At 43.6% G+C, this 26147-nt stretch overlaps 1 protein-coding gene across 1 annotated transcript in view; it reads right to left on the bottom strand.

Moving 5' to 3' along the window:
* LOC142560631 (uncharacterized) overlaps positions 1–26147 on the bottom strand; it is a 223655-nt gene that overhangs the window by 133575 nt on the left and 63933 nt on the right. The window contains exons 17-20 of the mRNA XM_075672856.1: positions 20745–20783; positions 15151–15189; positions 14098–14133; positions 12438–12464 (exon numbers count right to left, since the gene is read on the bottom strand). Coding sequence (XP_075528971.1) covers positions 12438–12464; positions 14098–14133; positions 15151–15189; positions 20745–20747 — 105 coding nt within the window. The 5' untranslated portion in view covers positions 20748–20783. The remainder of the gene's footprint in view (positions 1–12437; positions 12465–14097; positions 14134–15150; positions 15190–20744; positions 20784–26147) is intronic.

Below are 26147 nucleotides of genomic sequence, written 5' to 3'. Positions count from 1 at the left end.
AGTGGAATGAGATTAAACTTACTGCGCCTGGCCTGGTTGGTTTAGATCCCTGAATGCAAGGAAAGACAACATTGTGGAAAAAGAGGAATGCGATTGTACACAGAGGAAGCATATTTACCTATGATGATATTTTGTCACATTTATGGTAAGTTTCGAGTTTTCTAAATATTGCAAGATGATCAAAAAAGCTGCTTTCCATTGAGATAACCTCGCCGCGCCTGTTATTGTTGATTCTGGCCACTGAAAACAAAAAACCGGTAGCGCAAGCTTCATCGCTTCCATAGACAAGGTCACCGTCGCGTTCATACAAAATGAGCAACCAGGTTTTTTTTTTCATAAGTGGTATGCTCGACATAGAATAGAGGGAGTGGAATAAAGCCGAATTTACAGCACCAGAGCCAGTTGGTTTGGTTTACTGTACATATAGAAGCAAAGAATGGTGGGCAATGGATATTCGATTTTACTCCGAAGGACAAAAGCGCGGTCTTTGAATTAACTTTTGAACCTCATTTTTAAATACCAGAGAATCCACAGTGACAACTGTTGGAAGACGCGCTCAGTTTCGTTTTCTGGAACTTACCACGCCTCGTTCAGTTGTTTCTGGCCACTAGAATGAAGAAACCAATAGCGCCAGCATTATTTCTCCTATCTGTATCATTATTCTTTTAAGTGGGACGCACGACTCTAATAGTCATTAGTGGTAGACAAGACATACACTGCGACAGCGTGATGAGAAAACTGCGCTTGGTCTGGTTGGTTTAGATGCCGAAATGCAACGAATGACAAAATGGCGAGGAATAATTACTGCCGTTTTTACCCAGAAGAAACATATTTACTTATTCTAATGATTTGTCCCTTTTATGAAAAATTACGAGCGTGACAGTTACGGTCAATATGGTGAAAAAAACCTGCTTTGCACTGCCAGCAACGCAGCGCGCCTGGTATTTTAGATTCTGTCCACTGCAAACAAACCGATATAGGCAATTTTCATGAATATGATGATGATGATGATGATGATGACGACGTTGATGATGATGATGTTGAAAGCTGCCGTTGTCGGTTTGTTGTGTGCAGTGGCCAAGCTGACAAAAAAGCTTGAGAAAAGTCAAGGAACGCGCAAAGAGCGATGGAACGAAGATTGCTAGGCATCACTTCAAGAGCCAGAAAGAGAGCGGTTTGGATCAGAGAGCACACGCGTACAGACGATATTCTAATTGACATCAAGTGAGAAAAATGGAACTGGACAGGTCATGTAATGCGTCGGTTAGATAACCGTTTGACCATTAGGGTTACAGAATCGGTGTCAAGAGAAAGGTAACGCATTCGAGGACGGCAGAAGAACAGGTGGAGCCATGAAATTAGGAAATTCGTCGGTGCTAGTTGGAATCGGTTTCCGCAGGACAGGGGTAAGTAGAGATCGCAGGGGCAGGCCTTCCGCCTGCAGTGGAAATGAAACAGGCTGATGAAAAAAAAACAAAAACAAATTACGAGTACTGCGACTGAGACAGCTGTGCAAAGAAAAACTTTATTTCTGTTCGTAGAACTTATGGCGCCTGATTCAGTGTTGTTTGGCCAGTAGAAACAAGAAACAGATAGTGCGAGCATTGTTCCTCCGATATGTGTTATGGTCATCGAGTTCGTTTAAGTAGAAGGGGCGACTGCAGTACTCAACAGAGCTAGACGAGACGCACATTTGGGTAGTGGAATTGGATAGAGCCTACTGTGGCTAGGCTGGTTGATTTAGGCCCCTGAATGAAAAGAACACAAAATGTTTGAAACTAAGCCTTGGATTTTGTTACGCGGGAAGAGCATTCCCTTCTTGTAATGAGTTGCGCATTTCATAAAATGTTCGGGCAATGCCATATGCGGTGACATCGTGAAAAGAAGCTGTGTTTTCCTGTGAGAAGCTCAGCACGCCTGGTCTTGTTGTTGGCCACTGGACGCAGCGAACGATCAGAGGCAGCAGTATTCCTGCCGTTTTTTTTTGTATTTTCGTACAATTTTGACTGCCAAATGAAATATCGATTAGCGATATCAGACATATACAAATAGAGAGAGAGCGAGACAGTGCAATTAGATGTACTTAGAACTTACTCAATTAGAGAACTTACAGTTGCGGGGTCTTCATTGTTTTTAAAATATTTATTTTTGCAACTGCAGGTTTCATAGCACAAGCGGGAGGATAATGTACAATTTAAGTTTTCGTAGATAATACTAGAACGGTAATATAATATTGCAATAGGAAATAGGACCTTAAGTAAAGAAACGAAACAGCAAAAAATGGCATTTTTACTATAATAAACTATGGAGAAGGCTTGTTTCAAGTGATTAGGCACACTTAGGTAGTGGAAAGGTATGTGACTGCATTGTGCTATAATATTATGAACGCAATGCGATTTTTTCGGGAATGTAATGAGGTAGAATAAGAGCGTGGGAATTACGGTTCTTTTTTTTCGCATGCAGAAATGGTGAGTTGTGTGCTTGAATCTATGTAAAATTTACGGCTCAATGATCAATAAAGAATGTCTGTTCTTTGCATTTTGCGGTATTTGAATGGTGTGAATTGCATTCATGAGCGATAACTCTGAGGCTTTTCACCGCCTATTTGTAATACGCAATACGAATTTGTTTTCTCTTTATTCCCTCAAGGGAAATAATGTTAGTTGTACTTAATGGATCCCAAGAACCCAACAATCTTCCAGGTTGGGCCTAATAGACTTCGTATATGTGAACGACTTCACTTCAGGGGATGCATCTTTAGCCGTATGGCATACTAGATATAGTTTTCTGAAAGCGGGTGATGCGCTGTTCAAAATGTGATTGTTCCAGTTTAGCGTGTCAGTAACGTTAACTTTGAGATACTTGTATTCGCTGACTTCCGTGAAAGGGTCTGTTGTGCCGATGGAACGAAAAAAAAACTCCAATTGTGTTGCTTGTGAGTTATACGTAGGAGCACCGATTTATCAGTGCTGAGTTTCAATTCTCTACTTTGTTTTAATCCACGCAACAATGTTTTTTTCTTGTTGCGGCTGTATTGTGTGGTACTATAGCATTGGCTGTAATAATGTAGTTAAAACCGTACAATCCTGCGCGAACAGGCGAATAATAATGGCGGGATCTATTACGTCAACCGTGTCGATTCCACAAATAACAAAAAGGCAGTGCGCCAAGCGCGGTACCTCGAAAATTGCCGGAGGTCACCGGTAAAGGATCAGCCTGTTGCGCATAAGTTACTATGTGCTGGTTTCATCCGGTTTTTAATCGATCTGCACTTCTTGTACTGCACTGCCTGCAGAGCGTGAGCGTACCGGGAGCACTAAATGCTACCACGCTTCCTGGTGGTGTTATGACGTGATGCGCCCACTCGTTTGGTTTCAGCTGTCTTTGGCATTGGCACCTCCTAACTGCTCCCTTCATCCATATCTGATTCGACTACTATCGACACTTTCATGCACAGAAAACATAGTACATTTGGTTCTCTTGTTTCGGCTTACCACAAATAATCTGATGGAAAAAAAAAAACAGGCGTTGACGACGCATTGATTGATGGATGAAGAGACCAACCAACTCGTGCATTTTAGGGACGAACTTTGCAAATCCCAGCTGCACACTTCTTGTTTTCTTGCAGAATTTTATTACCTTGTCGCTTCTCATTGTAGGAGGATGTCATCTGAGATAACGTGTTTCTATCATTTGTGTAGAGGAGTGCTGGCGCCGATTCACTCATAACGCAGTGTTACAATGCCGGTAGCAAGGTTTCAGAGTCCCCGCCACTTGCGTTTTGGCTAGTTTACCGCACATGGACGCACGGCACATTTCTCTGCACTGTCCCTTCGCATGTGTCCATGGAGGCCCGCGTGGGAAAGACTTGCCGAGTCTGTGGCCATTTGTCTTTACGAAGGAAAATGGTGATCAGAAGAAGAGTAAAATTGGTTTGTGTGCGATCAAAATGAGCTTGCGGAGATGGAAACGTTTGTCACTGTGTAAGTTTAGTGCAGATAGTGCAGCGGTGGCCTAGAGGTATACAGTATCCGCCTTGCGTGCAGCAGGACCGAGGTTCGAATCCCGGTGCCGAGCAATTTTCTACCGGATAAAAAAAATACGCGTGTTGATAAAACTGCATAACAGGCCTGGAGTGCAGCCTGATCACGGTGACCAGATCCGGTAACGCACTCCCTCGCCAGAGCAGGATTGGCCACCCTGGTGCAGTACTTGGCCACAACATCCTTTATGAATACAAGAATCAAACCCCGGCCCTCAGTCCCCAGCAGCTGCGAAGCAACCGACCACGGCGGCGGTCAGACCTGCGGCGCGGCAGAGGGTGCGAACAGGCCGCCATTGGAATCTGAATCTGGCAACGTTGACTAGTGAGGCGGGTCTTGCAGTGCTATTGGCTGAATTAAAGGGTAGTAAATGGGATATAATAGGGCTCAGTGAAGTTAGGAGGACAAAAGAAGCACACACAGTGCTAAAAAGCGGGCACGTCCTGTGCTACCGGGGCTAAGCGGAGAGACGAGAACTAGGAGTTGGATTCCTGACTAATAAGGATATAGCTGATAACACACAGGAATTCTACAGCATTAACGAGAGGGCGGAAGGTCTTGATGTGAAACTTAATAACAGGTACACATTGAAAGTCGTGCAGGTCTACGCGCCTACATCCAGTCATGATGACCAGGAAGTCGAAAGCTTCTATGAAGACGTGGAATCGGCGATGGGTAAAGTCAAAACAAAATACACTATACTGATGGGCGACTTCAATGCCAGAGTAGGCGAGAAGCAGGCTGGAGACAAGTCAGTGGGGGAATACGGCATAGGGTCTAGGAATAGCAGGGGGAGTTATTAGTAGAGTTTGCCGAAAAGGATAATATGCGGATAATGAATACCTTCTTCCGCAAGCGGGATAGCCGAAAGTGGACGTGGAAGAGCCCGAATGGTGAGACCAGAAATGAAATAGACCTTATGATCTACGCTAACCCTGGCATCATACAATATGTGCACGTGCTCGGCAAGGCGCGCTGCAGTGACCATAGGATGGTAAGAAATCGAATTAGCGCAGACATGAGGAGGGAACGGAAGAAACTGGTACATAAGAAGCCGATCAATGAGTTAGTGGTGGGAGGGCAAATAGAGGATTCCGGATCGAGCTACAGAACATGTATTCGGCTTTCACTCAGGAAGAAGACCTTAGTTTTGAAGCAATGAACGACAATCTTATGGGCATCATTACGGAGTGTGCTATAGAAGGTGGTAACTCCGTTATACAGGATAACAGTAAGCTATCGCCGGAAACCAAAGATCTGATCAAGAAGCGCCAATGTATGAAAGCCTCTATCGCTAGCGCAAGAATAAAACTGGCAGAACTTTCCAAGTTAATCAACAAGCGTAAGACAGCAGACATAAGGAAGTATAATATGGATAGAATTGAACATGTTCTCAGGAAGGGATGAAGCCTAAAAGCAGTGAAGAAGAAACTAGGAATAGGAAAGAATCACATGTATGCTTTAAGAGACAAAGTCGACAATATCATTACCAATATGGATGAGATAGTTCAAGTGGCTGAGGAGTTCTATAGAGATTTATACAGTACCAGTGGCACCCACGTCGATAATGGAAGAGAGAATAGTCTAGAGTAATTTGAAATCCCACAAGTAATGCCGGAAGAAGTAAAGAAAGCTTTGGAAGCTATGCACCTGAACTACCTGAACTAGATGAACTAGATGCGAAGATATAAACGAATCCAGTACGGCTTTAGTTGAAAACCGTAAGCAAGGGTGAGGTGGGGGAGTAGGGAGAAGACTACAAAGTTTGAAAAAATAGGGTGGACGGTCGGTAACTGTACCTACGCATTTACAAGCGAAGTGATGGAATCGAAATAGTCTCGTGAAAAATTTAGCAGTTCCGGTCGTTGATCCAAGTAGCGAGAGTGACGACCGCGGAGCTGTTACTACGCACAGCATGCAAGTAACCATGGAAATAGTAAAGAAAGCCTTAGGAGCTATGCAAAGGGGGAAGGCAGCTGGGGAGGATCAGGTAACAGCAGATTTGCTGAAGGATGGTGGGCAGATTGTTCTAGAAAAACTACCCACCCTGTATACGCAATGCCTTATGACTTCAAGCGTACCGGAATCTTGAAAGAACGCTAACATAATCCTGATGCATAAGAAAGGGGACGCCAAAGACTTGAAAAATTATAGACCGATCAGCTTACTGTCCGTTGCCTACAAACTATTTACTAAGGTAATCGCAAATAGAATCAGGAACACCTTAGACTTCTGTCAAGCAAAGGGCCAGGCAGGATTCCGTAAAGGCTACTGAACAACAGATCATATTCACACTATCAATCAGGTGATAGAGAAATGTGCGGAATATAACTAACGCTTATATATATATAGCTTTCATTTATTACGAGAAAGCGTTTGATTCACTGGAAATCTCAGCAATCATGGAGGCATTAAGGAATCAGGGTGCAGACGAGCCGTATGTAAAAATACTGGAAGATATCTATAGCGGCTCCACAGCCGCCCTATTCCTCCATAAAGAAAGCAACAAAATCCCAGTGAAGAAAGGCGTCAGGCAGGGAGATACGATCTCTCCAATGCTATTCACAGCGTGTTTACAAGACGTACTCAGAGACTTGGATTGGGAAGAATTGTGGGTAAGAGTTAATGGAGAATACCTTAGTAACTTGCGATTCGCTGATGATATTGCCTCGCTTAGTAACTCAGGGAACCAATTGCAATACATGCTCACTGGCCTGGAGAGGCGTAGCAGAAGGGTGGGTCTAAAAATTGATCCGCAGAAAGCTAATGTGTAACAGCCTGGGAAGGGAACAGCAGTGGAAGTGGTAAGGGAATACATCTACTCAGGGCAGATAGTGACCGCGGATCGGGATCATGAGACTGAAATAATCAGAGGAATAAGAATGGGCTGGGGTGCGTTTGGCAGGCATTCTCAGATCATGAAAAGCAGGTTGCCATTATCCCTCAAGAGAAAAGTCTATAACACCTTTGTCTTACCAGTACTCAAGTACGGGGTCGAAACCTGGAGGCTTACGAAAAAGGTTCTACTTAAATTGAGGACGACACAACGAGCTATGAAAATAATAATGATGGGTGTAACGTTACCGGATAAGAAAAGAGCAGAATGGGTGAGGGAACAAACGCGAGTTAATGACATCTTAGTTAAAATCAAGAAAAAGAAATGGGCATGGGCAGGACATGCAATGAGGAGAGAAGATAACCGATGGTCATTAAGGGTTCCGGACTGGATTCCAAGAGAACGGAAGCGTAGCAGGGGATGGCAAAAGTTAGGTGGGCGGATGAGATTAGGAAGTTTGCAGGGACAACATGGCCTCAATTAGTACATGACCAGTGTAGTTGGAGAATTATGGGAGAGGCCTTTGCCCTGCAGTGGGCGTAACCAAACTGATGATGATGCTGGTGCTGCTGCTGCTGATGATGATGGTGATGCTGATGAAGTTTATCAGATGACAAAAAGAAAAAAAACGTATTCGTGCTTTCCGGTATTGTACCTTGAATTTTTTTATTAGCTACGTTCAGTAAAAAGCCTTCAGTTAAGCCTTATCAGTCTCGCAATGACAAATTCTAGGACGCTTTATATTTTTTTCTGCATGGTCATGGTAGCAGCCAGCGTAGGGCTTTGCTGAAAAGCAACCGTATAGTATATGTTGCTCAAAATGTACTACTATACCTGATAGTACATTTGTAGTATCATTCACTTAAAAAAGTGCAAGTCATTGCTTGTCCCTGAGCATGACCAGTCAATTTTACAAACTGTATTTTGGCTAGAGAATGAATAGTTACGACATTCATTTTATAGGGACAAATTTTTCGTTAAAATTTCTCTACAAAAAGTGTGGTTGCCTAGACAAGTATTATATTGCAATTTCCTAACTTGTAGCCTCAGAAGTCACCTAAGAGTCACTAGGCGATGCCCTTTCTTAAACGCACCCTAATAATCCTGAATAATTTCTTTCAAAATGTGGCAACGATAATACCCCAAGGTTTTTGTTCCGTATCTCCGGTGAATGCACCAAGGGGTGGAATAGGCTTAACACCTGGAATTTATTGTGACAGTGGGGCGAGGTTGTCATTGAAGTTAGTAGGCTTCAGCATATTGAAATTTGCCCAAAGAACAATTTATTTCGGACGCCATTAGGATTTGCGGCATGCCTATGAATCGTTAAGTGTTCATTTAGGGCGCGAGCAGTGAATGTTATGTCGTTACGGGAGGTTCTCACTTTTCGCAAGTGGCTGAAGCTATACAAATTCGGCTCATGTTCTTAGGCTGTCTGAAATAACCAATTTGTGTCACCAGAACTTTGTTTTACAGAAATGCTATTATATCTGCAATCTTTGTAGCACATCTACTGTAATTTAAAGATTGAAAGAAGTCATAAAATCCGACCAACTTCGCTGTCATATATGGAAGGGAGGTAATTTTTGGCGCGTTTCAGCATGTCAAGGATTAAAAATTATGTGCGACACCTCATGTCGATTTAGTTTTTCATTAGTTCCACACCGCTTGTCTTGTACAGTAAGAAGGTTTACTTTAATTCATGGATGCGTATACATTATTTTGTGCTCTATTTAAATAATTTCATCTTAATATCTGTCCTGAAAAGGCACTTTAAATGCGTACATTATAAGCCACACCTGGCCTTCCGCTATGTCAAGGTACTTTCTTCTGGATGCAAAAGAGTGTTTTTATGTCCGTGGTTAATGGTAGCGTGCATTTCATCCACAACACAAGACCAAGAAGAAACGGTGCCATATAATTTCTGTGTAACTCTTTTCACTGTCTCTATGTTTTAGCCACCTCAGTAAGGGTAAAACGCATAGGGCAACTATTAACTGCTTCAGAATAGGTACTGTAGGCCGTTTTCTGTATGAGATACGCCAGCAAGAGATGTACACACTTGTCATGCAAATTATGCCGTTTGGCCATTCACATTTAACCTCACTTGAAACAGTTGTTACACAGATGTAGCAAAATGTGTCACGTAGTATTGGAAGCATTCTGCTGATGCACGCATCCGACATACAGTCACGGTTCAATACACTTCTGGCTTTGCACATAGTCTGTTCTGCTTACGTATGAGCGCTTGGTTGACAACGGGACGGTGAATTGTCAGCTAGCTTGAACAGAGCTGTACCTTGGGGAAAAAAAGTTAGTTATTTCAAGTCTCTTGTCCAGCTTCTCTTTTCCGCTTGTGAGTTCTTTGCAGGAATTCCACAGAAGTAACCAAGAGGCTATGTGTCTTTTCTGTTTAGAGAAAAAAATTCTTGTAGACGTTAGTTACTTTGTCGCTTGATCAATATCCACAGCGATGCTTCCCCTTGTTTCCATGGTTGTCGCCCTGGCGATTTATTGGCTAGACGAGGAGTCAAACCTATGGCGATATTTATGTTGGCAATATTGAATCAACAGAAAGGGTTTACAAATCACGTTATCAAAGGAAAGGGTGCGTGCAACTACGCCCTGAGCCGATGCACATAGCGCGAAATTTGGGTGTTCTGCAAGTGTTCTCTCTTTTTTTTTTTTTTTTACAGGGGGAAAAACGTTCTTGAGGCTTTGTTGCAAGTCGTATACTAACGTTATGTTGTGAGTCCATGGTGTTACCGAAGCAAGCATATTCGATTAGGAATATTCCGTGAGCTGTTTTAACCTCAAACAATGGAGTTCGCACCCTTTATCAACTCTAGCAACTCGCTGCCAACTCTATCTCTTACCTTAAAATAGTACAATTTGTGTTGGCGGTGCTCTAGACATGGTGGAGTTGTAATTGGTCCAACATAACTAAGTGACAATGGTGCGCCGACTGTATTGGAGGCGAAATATTGTCCTTTGTGATTGTGGTTCGAGTCAGCTTCAATGTTTTGTTTTTGATCAAGTTTAGTTGCAGAAACCCTGCTACTAAGTATTACCTGCAATGTGGGAGTAGCAAAGTGTTATCAAATTTTTCTTATAAAAAATCGACATTGAATAAACTTAGAAATGTTCAAGGTATTCGGGCAGGCGGCGAGCACCGCTTATTCAGACAAATAGGGAATACTTTTAAGAAAGCAGTGAGAACCCTCGTTTTAATGGGCAAAAATAAATCGGTACAAAACAGCCCCGGTGTCTGAATCTCCGAATCTCCGACCATCTGAATGGTCGTAGAAACACCCATTATATTGTATGTATATATTTTTATATTAATAAATATACCGTAGATTTTCACTTTCTACGACTGCGATAGCGTTATCTGACTTTAAAAAGAGTGACTATGCAATAGAGATTGTTACCTTCACTTTCTTTAACACAAATATTGCTTTGTTTTTTGTCGAGCTTTGTTTACTTGGCATCGTAAGAATTCCGGTCTACTTAGGGGACGTACGATCATAATTAGGCTTGTGAATGTATTGTGTGTAGTTTTTACGTTTACTACATAATTAGAAGTCACGATTTGCTGAAAGCTTATTCTCTTTTTTAGGATTTCCATTGGTGAATTACAGAGCTTTGTCCCCCCTCCCCCCAAAAGAAGCAACTTAAGTTGCCCATGCAGGAAGTTGATGTGATTTGAGGCTACTGTTTCGAAGCTACGGTAACTAAACCTACAATTAAACATAGTGGAAAGAACATACACTTTCAGTGTTTCTGAAACTTATTGCGTTAGCTGCACGAGTATGTTTTTTTAAATAAGTACTCAACAGCGTAAGCGTTTCATCGTGTCTCCCATGTCACCATGTTTCACCATTATGTTTCGGCACTGTGTCTAAGTCACTCGCTATCGCTGGTACCTTATGAGCACCTTAACAGCACAGCAGTGCGTCTGTATGTAAAACATCAATAACCAAGCGCAGACGCAAATGAGCAGTCGTGCACCTTTTAATAGGAGCACGTGGACAACTTCCCTTTTTGACAACATCAGTATACTTACCTGTGTACGCATCTACTGCGATGTTTGCGGCTTGTTGAAGTATGCAGTGCTAATTTTCAAGACAACGTTGATTATTTTTAGTACGGCCCCGAGACCTTATTTCGCCTACTGTCTCGGACTACAAGGTATTTTGCTGTCGCGTTGCATGGAACCACAGTATATCTTATTGTCTCTGGGAAGCGTGAGACCTCGTTGTTATGTAGCAATCAAATTCGACAATTTTATGTCTTTTGGGGCTTTTGTTCATGCAACTTGTATTTGTAAAAAAAACACGCTAAGGTTGCTGTAAAGTTTACAATCACGATATTTTAACAGAGCTTGCTTGTGGCATAAGCATTGGGTAGGGGCGCAGGATCATTTACTTCGCCCTGGGGTCGTTCAAGCTCCTTTTTTTAATACTATAGTTCACAAAACAAAAATTAGTACTCTACTTAAATGAATCAAAGCAAGCCTATCGAAGACAGTTCTCATGCCGGTGCATTCTAGAAAGGCGGGGGAAATTCTTCGGGAATAATGAGCTATCTTTGCTTCATGTTTAGGCGGCTCCGAGAATGCTTGTGAACTGCTGTGAATTCAGCAGGCATGAAATGCCTTTCGTTAGAAAAAAAAATTATTTGCGTGTGCTCATTTGTTTCCTCACAAAATGTAGGGGCGGATGTTTGTTTTGGAATGAATTCTAGAGTTCCACTTACATCATTTCTTAGTGGTTATGGAGGGACGCTTTCAGAAATTCGGGCATTTTTTTCACTTTATGGTTGCAACTTAAGGTGTCTTCTTCACGCGAATACTTGCATGGTCTAAGTACTTTCTTATTGGTTACTTTGGTGTTTCTGTGTTTTCTTCTATTTGGAATATATTTTGTTTGTATTTAGGACAACTTACCACTCTTGTAACAATTTATGATCCTATATTCCACTGTGATATACTTGAAGCTGTCAGATTAATGTCAACATTTACGACATGCGATATTAAAGATGGTTAGAAATGTTCAATATAAAAAATAGGTGTTAAGCGAAGTAAATGTGAAATATATCATCACTTAAAATTTGCACATTTAATCTTCTTCTATATGCTTTTAAAGCATTACCTTAAGCACATTGCCCCTATAGCCGCTACAACATTGCGAGGTTTTTCCAGTGTTCCCCACTTGTTACGATAGCACACCACTTGCTTCTCTATTTCCAAGATGTTCATATACAGCTCTAATTGTAATTTTAGTCCAAAGGTCGGTGTCATTGAATGTTTCTATGAAACCAATTATCGTTTGAACGAATATTTCAGTAATGTTTAGGCTTGCTGAGAATCTAGTGGGTCGATATCGAAGATGACTAAACGTGCAGAGACGCACGTCTGTAAAGTTGCAGTGACGCCTTAGGTTCAGCTGTAGATAGCGGAACTCCCCCGTTACCTCATACTTTCTTGCGGAGTGTCTTTCTTCACATTTTCTACGCGTTCGAAGTCTACGACAGGGAAAGCCGTCGTCGTCACTCACCGTTCCGGGACCTGGGGGGCCGCTTGGCTGAAAAGAAAGTTTCGCACAAGGTTTGTCACTTAATGAGGAGCAAAATGCGACGACCTAGCATGCAGGACACTCCGCCGGTAACACCATAACTACGACTACCATTGAAAAATAATGTACTTTGAGTGACTTAATTTATGAAAAATGAAGTCGCCTGCGGGGAGGCCAACGCCGTTCATTAATTTCAACAGCACTGCATGGCAACCCACGTGGGTAAAATATTCGCTTGGTTCGACACTCGAGAAGTCGTGCTTCTACCTTGATATTAAAAGGAGAAATTGGTTGATCCCCAGTTCAAGGGAATTCCTCGTAAGAAGAAAGTGGAACGTGTATTCGAGGGAGCAGTGGCTGCACGTGTCTGCACGTGCACGTGTCTTACACGTTGACAAACAGAGGTCAGTAATTATGCACGGACTTGTTTTAATAAACGCAGTTTCGCTCGTACTGACATCTGTAGTAAGCACGCGAGCCACCGTGCTGCTACGCTTCCTCAACGGAAAAACCGAGATTCTGCCAGGCGCCGTGGTTTCTATACGTCGCGACGGTGAGCGCGTGGTTGACGAAACTGCGGCGTGAGAGCTCCGGCGGCGTATGGCGCATGCGCCCTTACTTTTTGTCTAGTGTTGAGTAGGCGCGCGTTTGGAGAACGCAGCTCGTCGAGTGGCAGGCGTGGGCTCAAAGCTAGTATATGGCGTTGAAACCGAGTGACCGGCAGGCGCACCGTTTTCCTTCGCCTAAATTCTCCAACTGCTCCGCCCCCCCCCATCCCCTCTTCCCACTTTCCGCGGGCGAACCCTCCCTCCTACCTCCATGCAACGTTGCTCCGGTATAGTCCTACCGTTCTTCGAACGTCCCTCTCTTGGTGATACTGCCTTACGATACTGCAAAGCGGCGCCTTTTTGCGTGGATGCCAGAGATTTACTTGATACTGTGTCGGGACGTATGTATGCGTACAGTGCACTGATCCTTTCCGTTTAGCCTGGCATAAAACAACTTCGTTTAAAAAAAAGTATGAATGAACCTTTGACTGGTGACACATAGAGTTCTTGCGCTTGCCTCGCCTACGTTTATCGGGTATTGAATTTCCCATAATGCTTTTGGCGACGGCGCCGACGGAATTGGAGTCGGTAACGAAGCCGAAGATTTACGGGCTTGGACAAAAGACACAAACGCGATGGCTGAGAACTCAAGTTACGGCATAATTCTCATTAATACTCCACGTTCTATATGGGTGGGCCTTAGTGCCTATTTTGCTTACGTCATTCCCAATAATGACGCGTTCTTTTCATCTGTATTTATAAGAAAAAAAAAACGCTTTACGCACATACGAACACAGGAAGGTCTGTGTTCGCTGCCGTCTCAAGGTGTGAAGCATTAATTCCGAACGGAAAAGGAGCCACTGGCCCATGAATTCACCTCCTCGGCTAATAAGAAGAATCATTATAGGTTATTACGCTACTCCAAGTTTCAAAACCTAGTGTTTCGCAACTGATAGCCTGCACCACAGTGTGCTTTCCAGCTTTGACAGCGACTCTACATGATGTGGATATAGCAGTCAAAGACATGCTTCGCAAAGGAAAATCGTGGAAAAGCAAGAACAAAAAGAAGAAAATTATGCGGATCAAATACGTACCGTCACAGACCCCTCCTCACTTGTTCCTGTGCCTGGCTGGAAGCAGAAGCATGTCATTGGTGTTCGTTTTCTTTTCATAATTTACACTATTCGAGTACCGAACAAGGATGAATGAACGAACTATTTCTTTTTTTTTTTGCATTTCTTTAAGAGGAACAGGGAATTATAGACTAAAAGGTGCACGTTGCAATTTGACATAGCTCCGGTCCCCGCGCAGTTGGACTGAGAGCGCGAACAAACTTGCACCAACAGGCGGGAGCAAAATGAGATAAAACAAAGAATTTGGCCGCCACAACTGCATTTGAGCACTACGCAGTGCGAAGCATTTTATTTAAATAGACAGTCAGCAACCGTGGTTGCTTTCTGCCAAAAAAAAAACATATGTTACAGATGGTGAACAGCAAATGTTTACGTGACATTGGCGTTATGCACATATGTAGATCGTTTTAGGTAATTACTTAGCGTTCATCGGTGCACTAATTGTTGCTTACACTGCCCCCTTGAGCGGTGACGTCACTGGTGCTTTCACTGGTGAACTCATCAATTCGGGCGGAGCGAGCCCAATGTACGTCATTGCTGACGTCAGTGCGCACTTTTGGAAGAAACCGCGTGCGCTGTGCTTAGAATCCGAGGGAGGACATATTCCAAGCGATATTTGATTTCACATGGCTTTATCGTCATTCTACTAAGGTCACATCGAGTGCTATCCGTTCGTTTGACAGCACCCGTCTTCTCTAAATGCAACCCTAGGTCAATATTCTAGGAGCTGTGTTAGACTAGACTGCCTTCGAAGTCGGCCCATAAAATCAATCGCACGCCCGGCAGTAAACAACAATATACATTGGGCAACAATGCCATCGCAGCAAAAGAACGCAAATATCCCAATCATTAAAGAAAGCATTCATTCTGGTAACTGCAACCATATCAGATTCAAATATGGCGCACATAAGCTCAACAACAAAACAGAACAAAAGAAGGAAGAAAGATATACACTAAAAGCGCCCAAAAAGGCATCCACTGCATGTCATTAAACAAATACATAACAGTACCTACCGTTTCAGGAGTTGGCTCCTCACTGGTTGCCGTTCCTGGCTGTGGGCATGTAAGAATTGAAAGGAACCTTGTTGTCAATGTTGGACATCCAAGTGTTCGAGCAACTTATGACATTTTAACTTTGTAGAAGCTCACACCATCTGCGATGTGACCATACAAGAATCTTTCTGCTTGATTACTAACCCTTGACACTTATCTTGCTACTCGCTTTTAGGCATTGCCGTGCGAGCCTAATTTGCCTCTCAACAATGGAGCGACACAAGTGTGATTAGGTTTGTATCAGATTTTTTGCAGCCTACTACAAGCGGAAAGTTTGTATCTTCAACGTGCCTTACTCAAACAAGCTACTAAAAGTCTCGAAGCCTTTCCTGATCTTCAGCACGTAACGAAAAGCACCATTTCCACACCTGGTAACTTGAGGTAACCTATTTATCGCGCTCGGTTTCGCTTTCATAGAACGGGACGTTGCCAATAAATAAGGACCTCATCTTGATTGCAACTATTCTTGGCCATCGACTGCGGAGTGCTCAGGTTACACCATGAATTTAAGTTCTAACTATACAGGTTGATATATACTTTTTCTGCGGAGTATTTTGCTGTATAGCATCGAGATGGTGCTTTTCGACTGCGCACCGGATTTAGCTTCAAGCGAAAGTGCACGAAGGCGAAACCATTACCGCTTTTGCCCTGCTACTGTGCAGCGAGCCCTTGGAAATGACTTTGAGTGACAGCTAATGCACTGTGCTCTATTCGTACGAGAAATTGTGGAACGGTAGAGTGAAGACGCGCGCAGTAGTTTGCTGCAAGAGTAGTTGAAATAGAATGAATCTCTGTGGCGAAGTTCACGGACCGCTGCTACAGCTGCCCATGTTGCCGGCCTTTCGAGCGGTATGCTTTTCGCCGCGCATAAAATTCACTCATTCGCCAGCATTGGATAGGTAACCCTCCAAAGAAATTACTTCAACGCAGCGACGTCAGCAAAAAGGAGTACCGCTCCTCACACAGTGTCAAAAGGAGTAAGGTTGCTTCGTGGCATAGTAAACGTTTCGCACGTTATGCAGAAAAATCCTCCCCAAGTCACGCTCGAACTTACGCCCACTCTGTCGCCCACGTATCAAGAATAAGTAAATGGGCGCAATTTTGAATTAATGCGACGGAGTTATGGGGCGACGGACTGCGCTGACAGGACACGAATATTTGTAGCCGGACGTTTTATGACGACCCAGGGAATAAGCGAGTGACTAACGATAATACGTATTTGCTACACGCTATTGGCGGGGGGGGGGGGGGAAGGCAAAGTACAGAACGTCTGCGCTCCAAGCCTGAAGCGCGGCAACATCAAAGCTACCGAAAGTGAGCACACCCGTGAGCGATTAGCCAGAAAATAAACGACCAGTTTCGGGTTGCACCGTGAGGCGCTGTCGACTCGGAAACGTGACGAGCCGCTGCTTCAAGGTAATCGGCAAATGAAAACGCAGATCAAAAGGCGCTGATTATGGTTCAATTCACAAGCGGAATGTCTGGACAGCTCGGAATACATTTCTAGCCCAGCTTCTAGCACTATTAAGCACCGTACATGATGCTCGCGCCTTTTAGACAAGGCCTAACGAGCTCTGAAAACGCACGTCCTCCGAAGGTGTGTTCAAAGCTTCGCGTCGTCCGCCCAGTCACCGCCCATGGTACTCACCACCCGCCGTGGTGGCGTAGTGTGTCTATCGTTGCACTGCTAAACGCGAGGTCCAGGCATCGAATCCCGGCCGCGGCGGCCGCGTTTCGACGAGGGCGATATGCAAGAACGCCCATGTATCGTGCATTGGGCGCCCGTTAATGAGTACCGAGCGGTCAAAATAAAATCGGCATCCCCTACTACTGCGTGTCGCATAAGCATATCGCGATTTTTATGCACGTAAAACCCCACAGTTTGTGTATTTTCTTTTGTTCATTTAACGATATTCACCTGAACAGAGATTTGCGAGCCGAAGGCAGCAGAGGCAAGCAATGGAGGTGTCATTACGTCGATAAGGGGGGCTACGTGGGCACGTTGGTGTGGCGCCTTCTACTTTGTTATGGCGCAGGCACAACGACAGGCACACACAAAAGTGGAGCGAACAAACCCACGGGCTGTATCTAGCGCTGTGTGTTTGCCTAATGCGCCTTTCTTTGTCTCTGTCGTTCTGCCTATGCTGTAATAAAGTAAAACGCACCATCACGTGATCGAACGTGGCGGCGTCCGCGGAATCGCCGTGAGAAGGGTGTATACTACAATATCACCCGTTTAGAATACAGTTTGTAGTTGCTCCATTTGTTTGCGCTCACCTTAAAATAGGAAAACACTGTAGAATAGAAAAAAATATTTAGATACCATGCTAATAGTGTCGATGAAAATCATTTAATATTTCATTGCGCAGGTCTTGTAAAAAAGAAAGAAATAGTAATTTATAGAGAAAAAACACGCCGATCCTTTTCAAAACCCTCATGCGTGGCGTCGAGAAATATTAAGGAACCTGCCGTTTTAAGTCATGGCCCCTCTGGGGATAATGTTCCTAGCTTCAGGAATAAAACAAACGAGAGGAACCTTGTTCTCACTAATGAATATTCCTGATTTGGAACAGCTCGTTAGAATTTAATTTGAAGGAGATGCGCTGCTACTACGCGTTCACAAATGGTGCTATCAAGAAACTTGATAACGTGCAGCGAAATGCGGTTAGATCTATTTTAAGTCACGACCGGCACACGGATTCCTCGGCGTTAAGTCGTGTACGATTACCTACACTCTCAATTCGAGCTAGACATCATCGTCTAAAGTTTTTTTATGTAAGTATACGACATAGCACAACTCGCCTAAGATAAATCATATAAGAAACATTTAAACAAATAAAACAACATAAACGCTTCACATACGGGAGTTGACACTTCCAAAAAATTTGTGCTATAACAATATGTGCAATTATATTGGTATGCTAGAGACCGGCTCATAACACCACAGGCGTACAGTAGGTAAACTGTAGCGGCTACTAAGAGCGGCTACTAAGGCCGGTGACCTCTCGTTTAGCCCATACGTTTTGACGAACTTGTAAACACATTACGTATATTCATGTTTCCTCTATGTTTCCAAATGTGTTCCGAGTTGTTGTGCGCTTTGTTTTTCGTTGTACTTAAGTTTTGGTTTTATTTCTCGTGTTCAACATGTTTGTCGATGGCTATATTACAAGAAATTATAGGCTTACATCAACATTGTTTATTAGGCATTGCATCTCTTTCCTCTTTTCTTTTGCACTTTCTGCCAAATGTGTTCGTGCTCACACCAGTAGTAGTGGTTCATCGTTATCTATAATCCACTGCTTCTGCAATAACACGGCCAAGGCATTGACAGTGTGAAATAAAAGCAAGATAACAATATTTAAATATTCTCTCTTGCTGTTACCTTGAAACAGTTATCTTTTTATCAGCCTCACGCACGTGTTTCCGTGTTCAATGATTATGTCATTATCATCATCAGCAGCCTGCGTTTATATGCACTGCAAGATGAAGAACTCTCCTAGCCCTCTCCGATTACCCCGGTCTTACGCCAATTGATTCTATCTTGTGCCGGCAAATTTCATCATTTCTCGACGGCTTTTAATATTCTGCAAGTCCTCGATCATAGCCCTTCCCGTAGCACTCATTCCGTAGCTTTAATCAACCACCGCTTATAAGCCCTTGGCCTGCCCAGTTACATTTTCTTTAGTTGTAATGTCAACTAAAATATCGGCTATTCCCGTTCGTTCTAATTCACACCGCTCTCTTCTTGTCTCTTAAAGTTGCAGCTAACACTTTGCTTTCCCATTGGTCGTTGCATGGTCTCTAACTTCTGAAGCTTCTTTGCTAACCACCATGTTTCTGCCGCATGTGCTAGCGCAGGTAGAATGCAAATATTGTACAATTTTTGGTTACAATGATAGAGGTAACTTTCCGCTAATCTGTTTGTAATGCCTGCGGAATGTGCTCCAACCGATTTTTAATGATCTTGTAATCCACGCGCTATCATCTACTGATTGGCCTAGCTGTCGACTTTGCCGATTGGTAGATTTGTTCTCTTTCACGGAAAGGGTTACAAAACTAGGTTATAAGCCACGCGATAATGGCTGTAGTATACGTAAAATAAAGATTACCCGCTGAACTTTAAAAAGTAGGATTTTCAAGCATACGTCTGTTTCGAAGTAATATGGTTGATCGAAGGGGGTGTTCTGTACGTAACTGTAGAAATGCACCAGAGTTATACATTCACGCTCCCTACTAGCAACAGGAAACACAATATGGTATATGGATTACTACTGTTCATGACGTAGTCAGCTATAGAATTACTGTGCATTGCTTACGATGACTGTCAGTGTACGTAATGTGCGACCAGTTTTGAGGTGACTGAAGAGTGCCTCACAGATGGACTGCCTGTGCCAGCATCTTATGTGTTCCCTGAATATTGCTTTCCCAATGCAGACTGCTTTGTATATGTGTTATCAGGGTTCATCGATGTCGTAATGTGTGCAATATGCTCAAATCGGAATATAAATAGCAAAAAAAAAAACATTTTATTGCGTTTCAGTGAACTTGTGAGTAGATCGTGCAAGTGAATAGTTCGGTGATGCGAGAGCTTCCACCAGGTGATTTAGTAGCATTTGTATTCTGCATAGCTTCGTCCCAAAGTATTTTGCAAAAGGTACTATGAAATGTATTTTGCTAAACTGCCGCATATGATAAACCCATTTTAACAAAACTGATTCTTGTCCCAATGCTCTCGGCTTATACACGATATTCTGCAAGAGATCTCTTCTACAACAAAGCGCCAAATTGCATAGTCAAAAGCATGTTTGGTGCATGTTAACTTATCCAATATCAGATAAGTGCACGAATAAATTTTAACTCTCTGTATTCAAAAATAATTTCCCTTCTGAAACGTGCTGTCACACTCCACAAAGTAAGCTATCCAGGAAAGAGGGACCGAAGGAGAAGAGATGAAAGGCAAGCACGTTAACCAGAGGTACGCTCGGTTTGCTACCCTGCACATGGGAAAGGGGATATATGCACGAAAAGGGCGCCAAAGCTGGTAATAATCGTCATATGTGGAAGTCAATTGATATCATTACAGTAGCATACTTGAAGACGAAGTTCGTTCATGGCATACTGAGTTAGAACTTCACCAGCCAGCAATACTTTATAGAATCTTTCGCGATGTCTCTTGTTGACTGAGTCCTTAACCTGTCAAGTTTAATTTTTAGTTCAATATTAGTTAGCATGTTTGCTTGTCTGATGCGTACGAACAAATCCTGTTGTAAATGTGGCATGCCCTTTATTGCTTAACAGTAAATGACACTTTGAGAAGAGCACCTATTTTTTATTAGTTTTATCCAGCGAAATACTGTAAGCGATAAAGAATACGCGGTGTGCCACGGTAATATACTACGGTGCATGAAGTCCTTGCGTAAGCGTTTCAAGTTCAAATTGCTTTAGCTGTTTCTGTGTGGCAGAAAAAGCGCCAACAGTGCGTTGCCTTGCAGCTTCTGCTTTAGTTTGAAAAAGAAAATGCGCAAAATTTCGTGAATTATTCGAGCACTTACCATGCCAGAGCTGGGTCCCTCGTGAGTACTTCCTCCGCCCTATACAAGAATTGGCGAACCACACAAAGGATTATTACCTTTTTATCAGGCTACTATCGAACCGCATCGACCAAGTGATACTTATCCAGCATTACAGTCAACCTACCAGAAAAAATATATTAATTGTGTGTTAGTGCTTTCAGCAAGCACATTGAACTTCCATCGCTTCACACAAAATATGGCAGCCGGGGACTACATACAGGCAACATATCATGCTAGGCTCGCCTGTCAACGTTTTTAATTTTAGGCATGAAGAAAAAGTGAAGAAGGAGCTTTCAAAACATGAAGCGACAACAGCGACAGCACACAAAGAAGGAACAGAGACAGGTCCTGTTTTTGTTCCTTCTTAATGTAGTGTCACTGTCGGCCCTTCATCTTTTGAAAGCTACGCACCAATTAGCCCCACAACGAGTTTTACTGAAGAAGGCGCACTTTATTCCGGCGTAGTGCAATGCGATGTGGTTGGTAGCGTCAATTGGATTCTTAGCCTCTGTGGTTAGTTTTGGATCTATAGCAAAAAGGTCAGCTTAGGTTACAATCTAACCAAAAAAAGAAACATAGTTAATCCTAATATACAGGCTTCAATGTGATGTCTTAATTATGGAATCATATTTGGAAGTATTCTATGGCGCTCTTTGGCTATTATTAGACCTCGCGTCTTAAAACCCTATACATGATCAATTTTTCTAATAAAGCCGGGTATTTGCTTGCTGATGTTTGTACCGACAAATGGTAGGCAACGTTGAAGCCCTACGATATGAGCTTTCAGCAACTTTGGTTTATTATGTTTAGCCTCCCTAGTATCCCTTATATGCATGAGCAATATTGATTACCATGACCACGTCCTATTAAGAGCAATGGTTGGGCTTTGACCAAAACCGTATTTCTATTTCGAAATGCCCTTTCTATTCAGCGGACATGTCCAGTTTTTTCTTCTTTTTTCATGGACTTCGATTACTTATGTAAGCAATTTCAGTCTTCACTAAACATGAATAGGTAATATTGTGCAGGAAATAGGAGGCGAGTCTGGTCGGCAATATAAATATCTGTGCACCCTAAAGGACACTCAGGCACACGGCGTCTTCTGGCAGTATGAAGATCTGCTTCGTGTTTCCAGCTTACTCGAATTCCTAAACGAACTCCTCACATGCCTGTCATAACCACAAATTTCGTAGTTGCGAGGGCAAAGAAATGTTTCTTAAGTATCGCCTCACCGTAATTGATGCCGTAGGCATAGTGTTGGTAGTGTATTTCATATTTTCAGTTCAAACAGATAAATTGTTGAACAGACAAGTTCCTTGACTGCAGTGCTTTATCACATGTCACATTCCAAATTTCTGAAACAAATCACGGAGCCAGTTTCGAATTTATCCCTTTCCAAGGAACAGGTGACGTTAATTGGGGCGCCGTGGCAATCGCTCCTATATCAAAGCATGTGCGCTTTACACTCTTAAGCAAAATTACACCCTTTTGCCAGACAGCAATAACTGTCATCTGTCTTGTCCGCATTTCCTTTCTTTCACGCGGCGCGCCCGGTACTTCTCAGTAATGAACGGCATGCGCGTTATCAGCATGACATAGCATTTCCGACAGGAAAGTAGCGGGCACGGCGTTTTCAAGCAAGGAAACGCAAGCAAGGCAGATGACGATTATTGTTGCGTGGAAGATATACACCCCAAAGGGTGTACTTTTGCCTAAGAGTGTATGGCAATCACATTCACGTGTTCTTAAACTGCTCAGGAAATTCGTATAGAAGAATACACGCAGGGATGTTCTGAATTATTTGGTCTGAGTTATATGGTCTGAATCGCCTTGGGCTGAATTATTTGATTCGGCTGGCTTTACTAGCACGATAAATCGAAACAGATATTCGGCTAATTTAATAAAGTTCGCTAAGTAACTTCCTAATTAATTACTTTGGGGCACGTATTGCTATTCATGAATTGTACCCGGAGAGTTTGCTAGGCGCGTCCACTTGGAATGAATCTGCAGGGTGACACAATTTCCGAGATATTATTTCCCGAAAGGGGAAACGAAATACGTGGGCGTTAAAGTTACTTTTATGCTTCAATGCATAAGATGGCATTCTGTTAAAAAATCAGGTGGAGAAGCTGCACTTCTATGGCGAGCTTGATGGCGCATACCTCAAAACTGGCGTCACCACGAAAATACATTCGAAGTGAATAGACCTTGCAAACTGTCATCCGTAAATTACAATACCTAGCGTAAAGTAACTGGGAAGCTAATTAGCGTATGTTTGCCGATTAGTTGAAAAGGGGACTTCAATTTATCATACAAGTAGCACCCGACTGTCTCACTAATCTAGCTCAAGGGCTAGAATAATTTATGTGCAGAAGGCAACTTTCCGAAATTCCTGGAAGCATAAAAATGATCACCCTGTATAGCAACCAGCACAACGTAGAAGACAAAGACTTATTACACTGCTTGAAGCTCGCCTTCATGATGAAAAAACAGTGCCTCAAATATCAAGAAAACGGTTAGATATTCTTCTCCTCATTTGATGAAACATTAGGTTCTTACTTTTATATGACCAATAAGCATATTGCATGGAAGGCATCGCTAATCTGAACACATTTGCAAGGAAACGAGTGGAGGGACACGGTTATATCCCCATCTCACGCTCGTGGCTAAAACATAGTAGACTTTAATATGCTGGATGGACAAAGGCGCACAGATGTGCGAAATTTGACGTTACCTTGCGTTCACAGGTTCAAGCTGTAATATATGAAGCAGCAATTTCGCGGAAAGCTTCTTACATCAGAAAAGTACTACACTGGGAGACGCTCTGCGTCAGACGAAGTCAGTGTTCAGCGCAAGTTGCGTATGTCCCTCAGCGTTGCCTTCTAATTATGAACCAGAATGCGGGTATTCTGTCTCAACGCAATACACATTTACTTGCAAAGTAAGACTACACGAAGGCGAGAAGCGCACAAACGCAATTCACAACATTGCGGTCAGGTGTTTTGTGTCTGTCTAGCATGGAATGCATGAATAGGGCCTCTAACATGCGTAATGCAGATGTTCTAGAAAAAAACCAAGAATTTTTCGAACTGACCATGCACAATGTACTTAATCATAGAAAAAGAGCTTGGAACTCTCTCATTTGCAGTACTCCCCCGCGTGATCTCTTTAAACCGCTTCGAATGGCGATCACAACAAGGCCAACTAAAAAACCGGTCCGAAAATTAGAACCTGCAAGTGATCCGCTTGCGCAAAACGTGCGCGTGAGAGCAAGCTTCTCGGGTCTATAAGTGCTGCGCATGCGCTAACGTCGACACGTGAAGACACAAAACAACGCGCGCTATCCTACTATCAGCAGCGTTCTTTATTGGTCAGGGGCACCGCGCTATATTTGCCTACGCGCACGCCTCGTGCCATGTGACCAGAATGGGTACCTATATGCGGCGTAAACCGTGGTATAAGTAAGGAACTTCTGGATACACGAGACTTCGGGGGAAATTACATTCTGCATGTTCTAAGCCTCGTCATGTATCCATGACTATGTGCATGTACTTACGGTCATAAACCACCAGCAAGCGCACTAGATTGGCAATTTGTCGAGCTCGAACCGTCCCCTCCAGAGGTGGCGGCACTTGTGAGTGTGAGGTGAGAACGACAAAGGTTTGCGCTCTCATCTACGACAACGGGCTGCGCTTGTAGTTCTGTGTTCGCTGTGCTGTGGTGTGCCGATGTGTTCTTCGCGGAAGCGATCTCGTGACTGCGCTCCCGGTTCGGAGTGGAGATGCCGGAACGATAGTCACTCAATCTCGCTTTTGCGCAGATTCGGCTTTGTGGTGATGCCTTGGTAATGGTAATTTCGGTGAAACTGGTCGCACGCTTTCTTTTGCAGTATATTTTATTAAAAACTGCATAATATACTTGACGTACTTTCCAGTATGTTTCTCCGTTCTAACCGCTTTCACGCCGACTTGAGTCACCGGATAATTCAAAGTCTAATGGGCAGCGCATCGCCTTTCTGTATTGAGCGAAGGCTATCCGAAACCAATCAGGACAACGACAACTCAGTGACCAACTTGGGTTCCTGAGTATCTGACACCATGGATATGTGCCGCTGTTCAATGAACCTCTATGGTGCCTAGTTCAGTCACTGGGTTTGTGCCGCTGGGTATATGCCAATCATCTATGAACCTCTTTGAAGTCAACTTCAGCTACTGCACATGAGCCTCTCTGCAATGAAGTTATTTGATGGTAATTTGGATTACTCGGTATATGTCATTTTTCAGTGACAAGAAAGATCGGCAGAACCCGCCTCGTGATGACTGTCGATAGCAATACGCTGAGCAATCAATCAATATAGTCACGCCACACATCGCCACCACTGAAACGAGCAATTTTGGAGGCGTGTAGTGCGGTGGGACTCCTCTTTCGCGCTTCCCTAGGAACACTCGGCGCCATCAAGCGCTGCCGCCCCGAAGCCTGCGTGTGGCCTCCGAAATGCATGACGCGCCGGTGCGGGCGAACGCTGAAAAATGCGTCGTGCAGACTACGGCATTCTCTCTGGCGCTTCGGATTGATGGATGGATGTTATGAGCGTCCCCTTTGGAAAGGGGTGGTGGGTTGCGCCACCAAGCTCTTGCTATTACGCTGCCTAATGTTATACCTAGGTTAAATAATAAAAAAAAACTCTATGAACTACCACAGCTGCCACTTTCTTTCTCGACGCGCTGCGCCATCTAGTGGCACTGCTGGGAAGTCCACCCGTGGCCTCCGAGACAAAAAGAAAAAGAGCGCGGTGCGCCGGTGCCTGCGAACGCGGCGAGCGCCGCACACATAGTGACACATGTTTAGTGACCCAGGTTGGTGGACGGTTCGTCGAAGAGCGGCACGTGCCCAGTGCATTTGTGGCACAGGCCGCTAAATGTCGCTAAATTTCGGATGTCCTTGAAGTACACTTATGATGTGGGTTCAGTTCCGCTCAGCATCGGATAAATTTAGGGCACATTCGCAGTCCAGTCCGGTACATTCGAATCCAAAAAAGCGGCTCTTAGGTGTCGCTTAAAGTTAAGCTGAGGTAGGCTTTCATGGGCGCAAACTCTCACAAGCAACCGCGTTCGCTCAGTTCCGCTGAAAGCCTATAGTAAGGGGACGTTAGTACAACAGCTGTTTAAGCATTTGCAAAGCATATAGTTGCCAGCAATACCGGGAGAAGTGCGGTTTATCATTAGTATGCAAATAGAGACTGCTTTTCCATCACACACACTGAGTACCGTGCCACATGCTAAGCACTGATACCGGTTCAATTTTCACGCAAGGAGCCGTGCTCCTAGAAGGTGCGCGAGCTTACCAACCCTCAGGTACTGCTGTATAAAGGGCTGTGAAGTG

The sequence above is a fragment of the Dermacentor variabilis genome, chromosome 10, assembly GCF_050947875.1.
Source record: "Dermacentor variabilis isolate Ectoservices chromosome 10, ASM5094787v1, whole genome shotgun sequence".
In the NCBI taxonomy this organism is placed as follows: domain Eukaryota; kingdom Metazoa; phylum Arthropoda; class Arachnida; order Ixodida; family Ixodidae; genus Dermacentor; species Dermacentor variabilis.
Note: the sequence above shows the minus strand (reverse complement) of the source record. Positions and strands in the feature narration are given on the sequence as shown.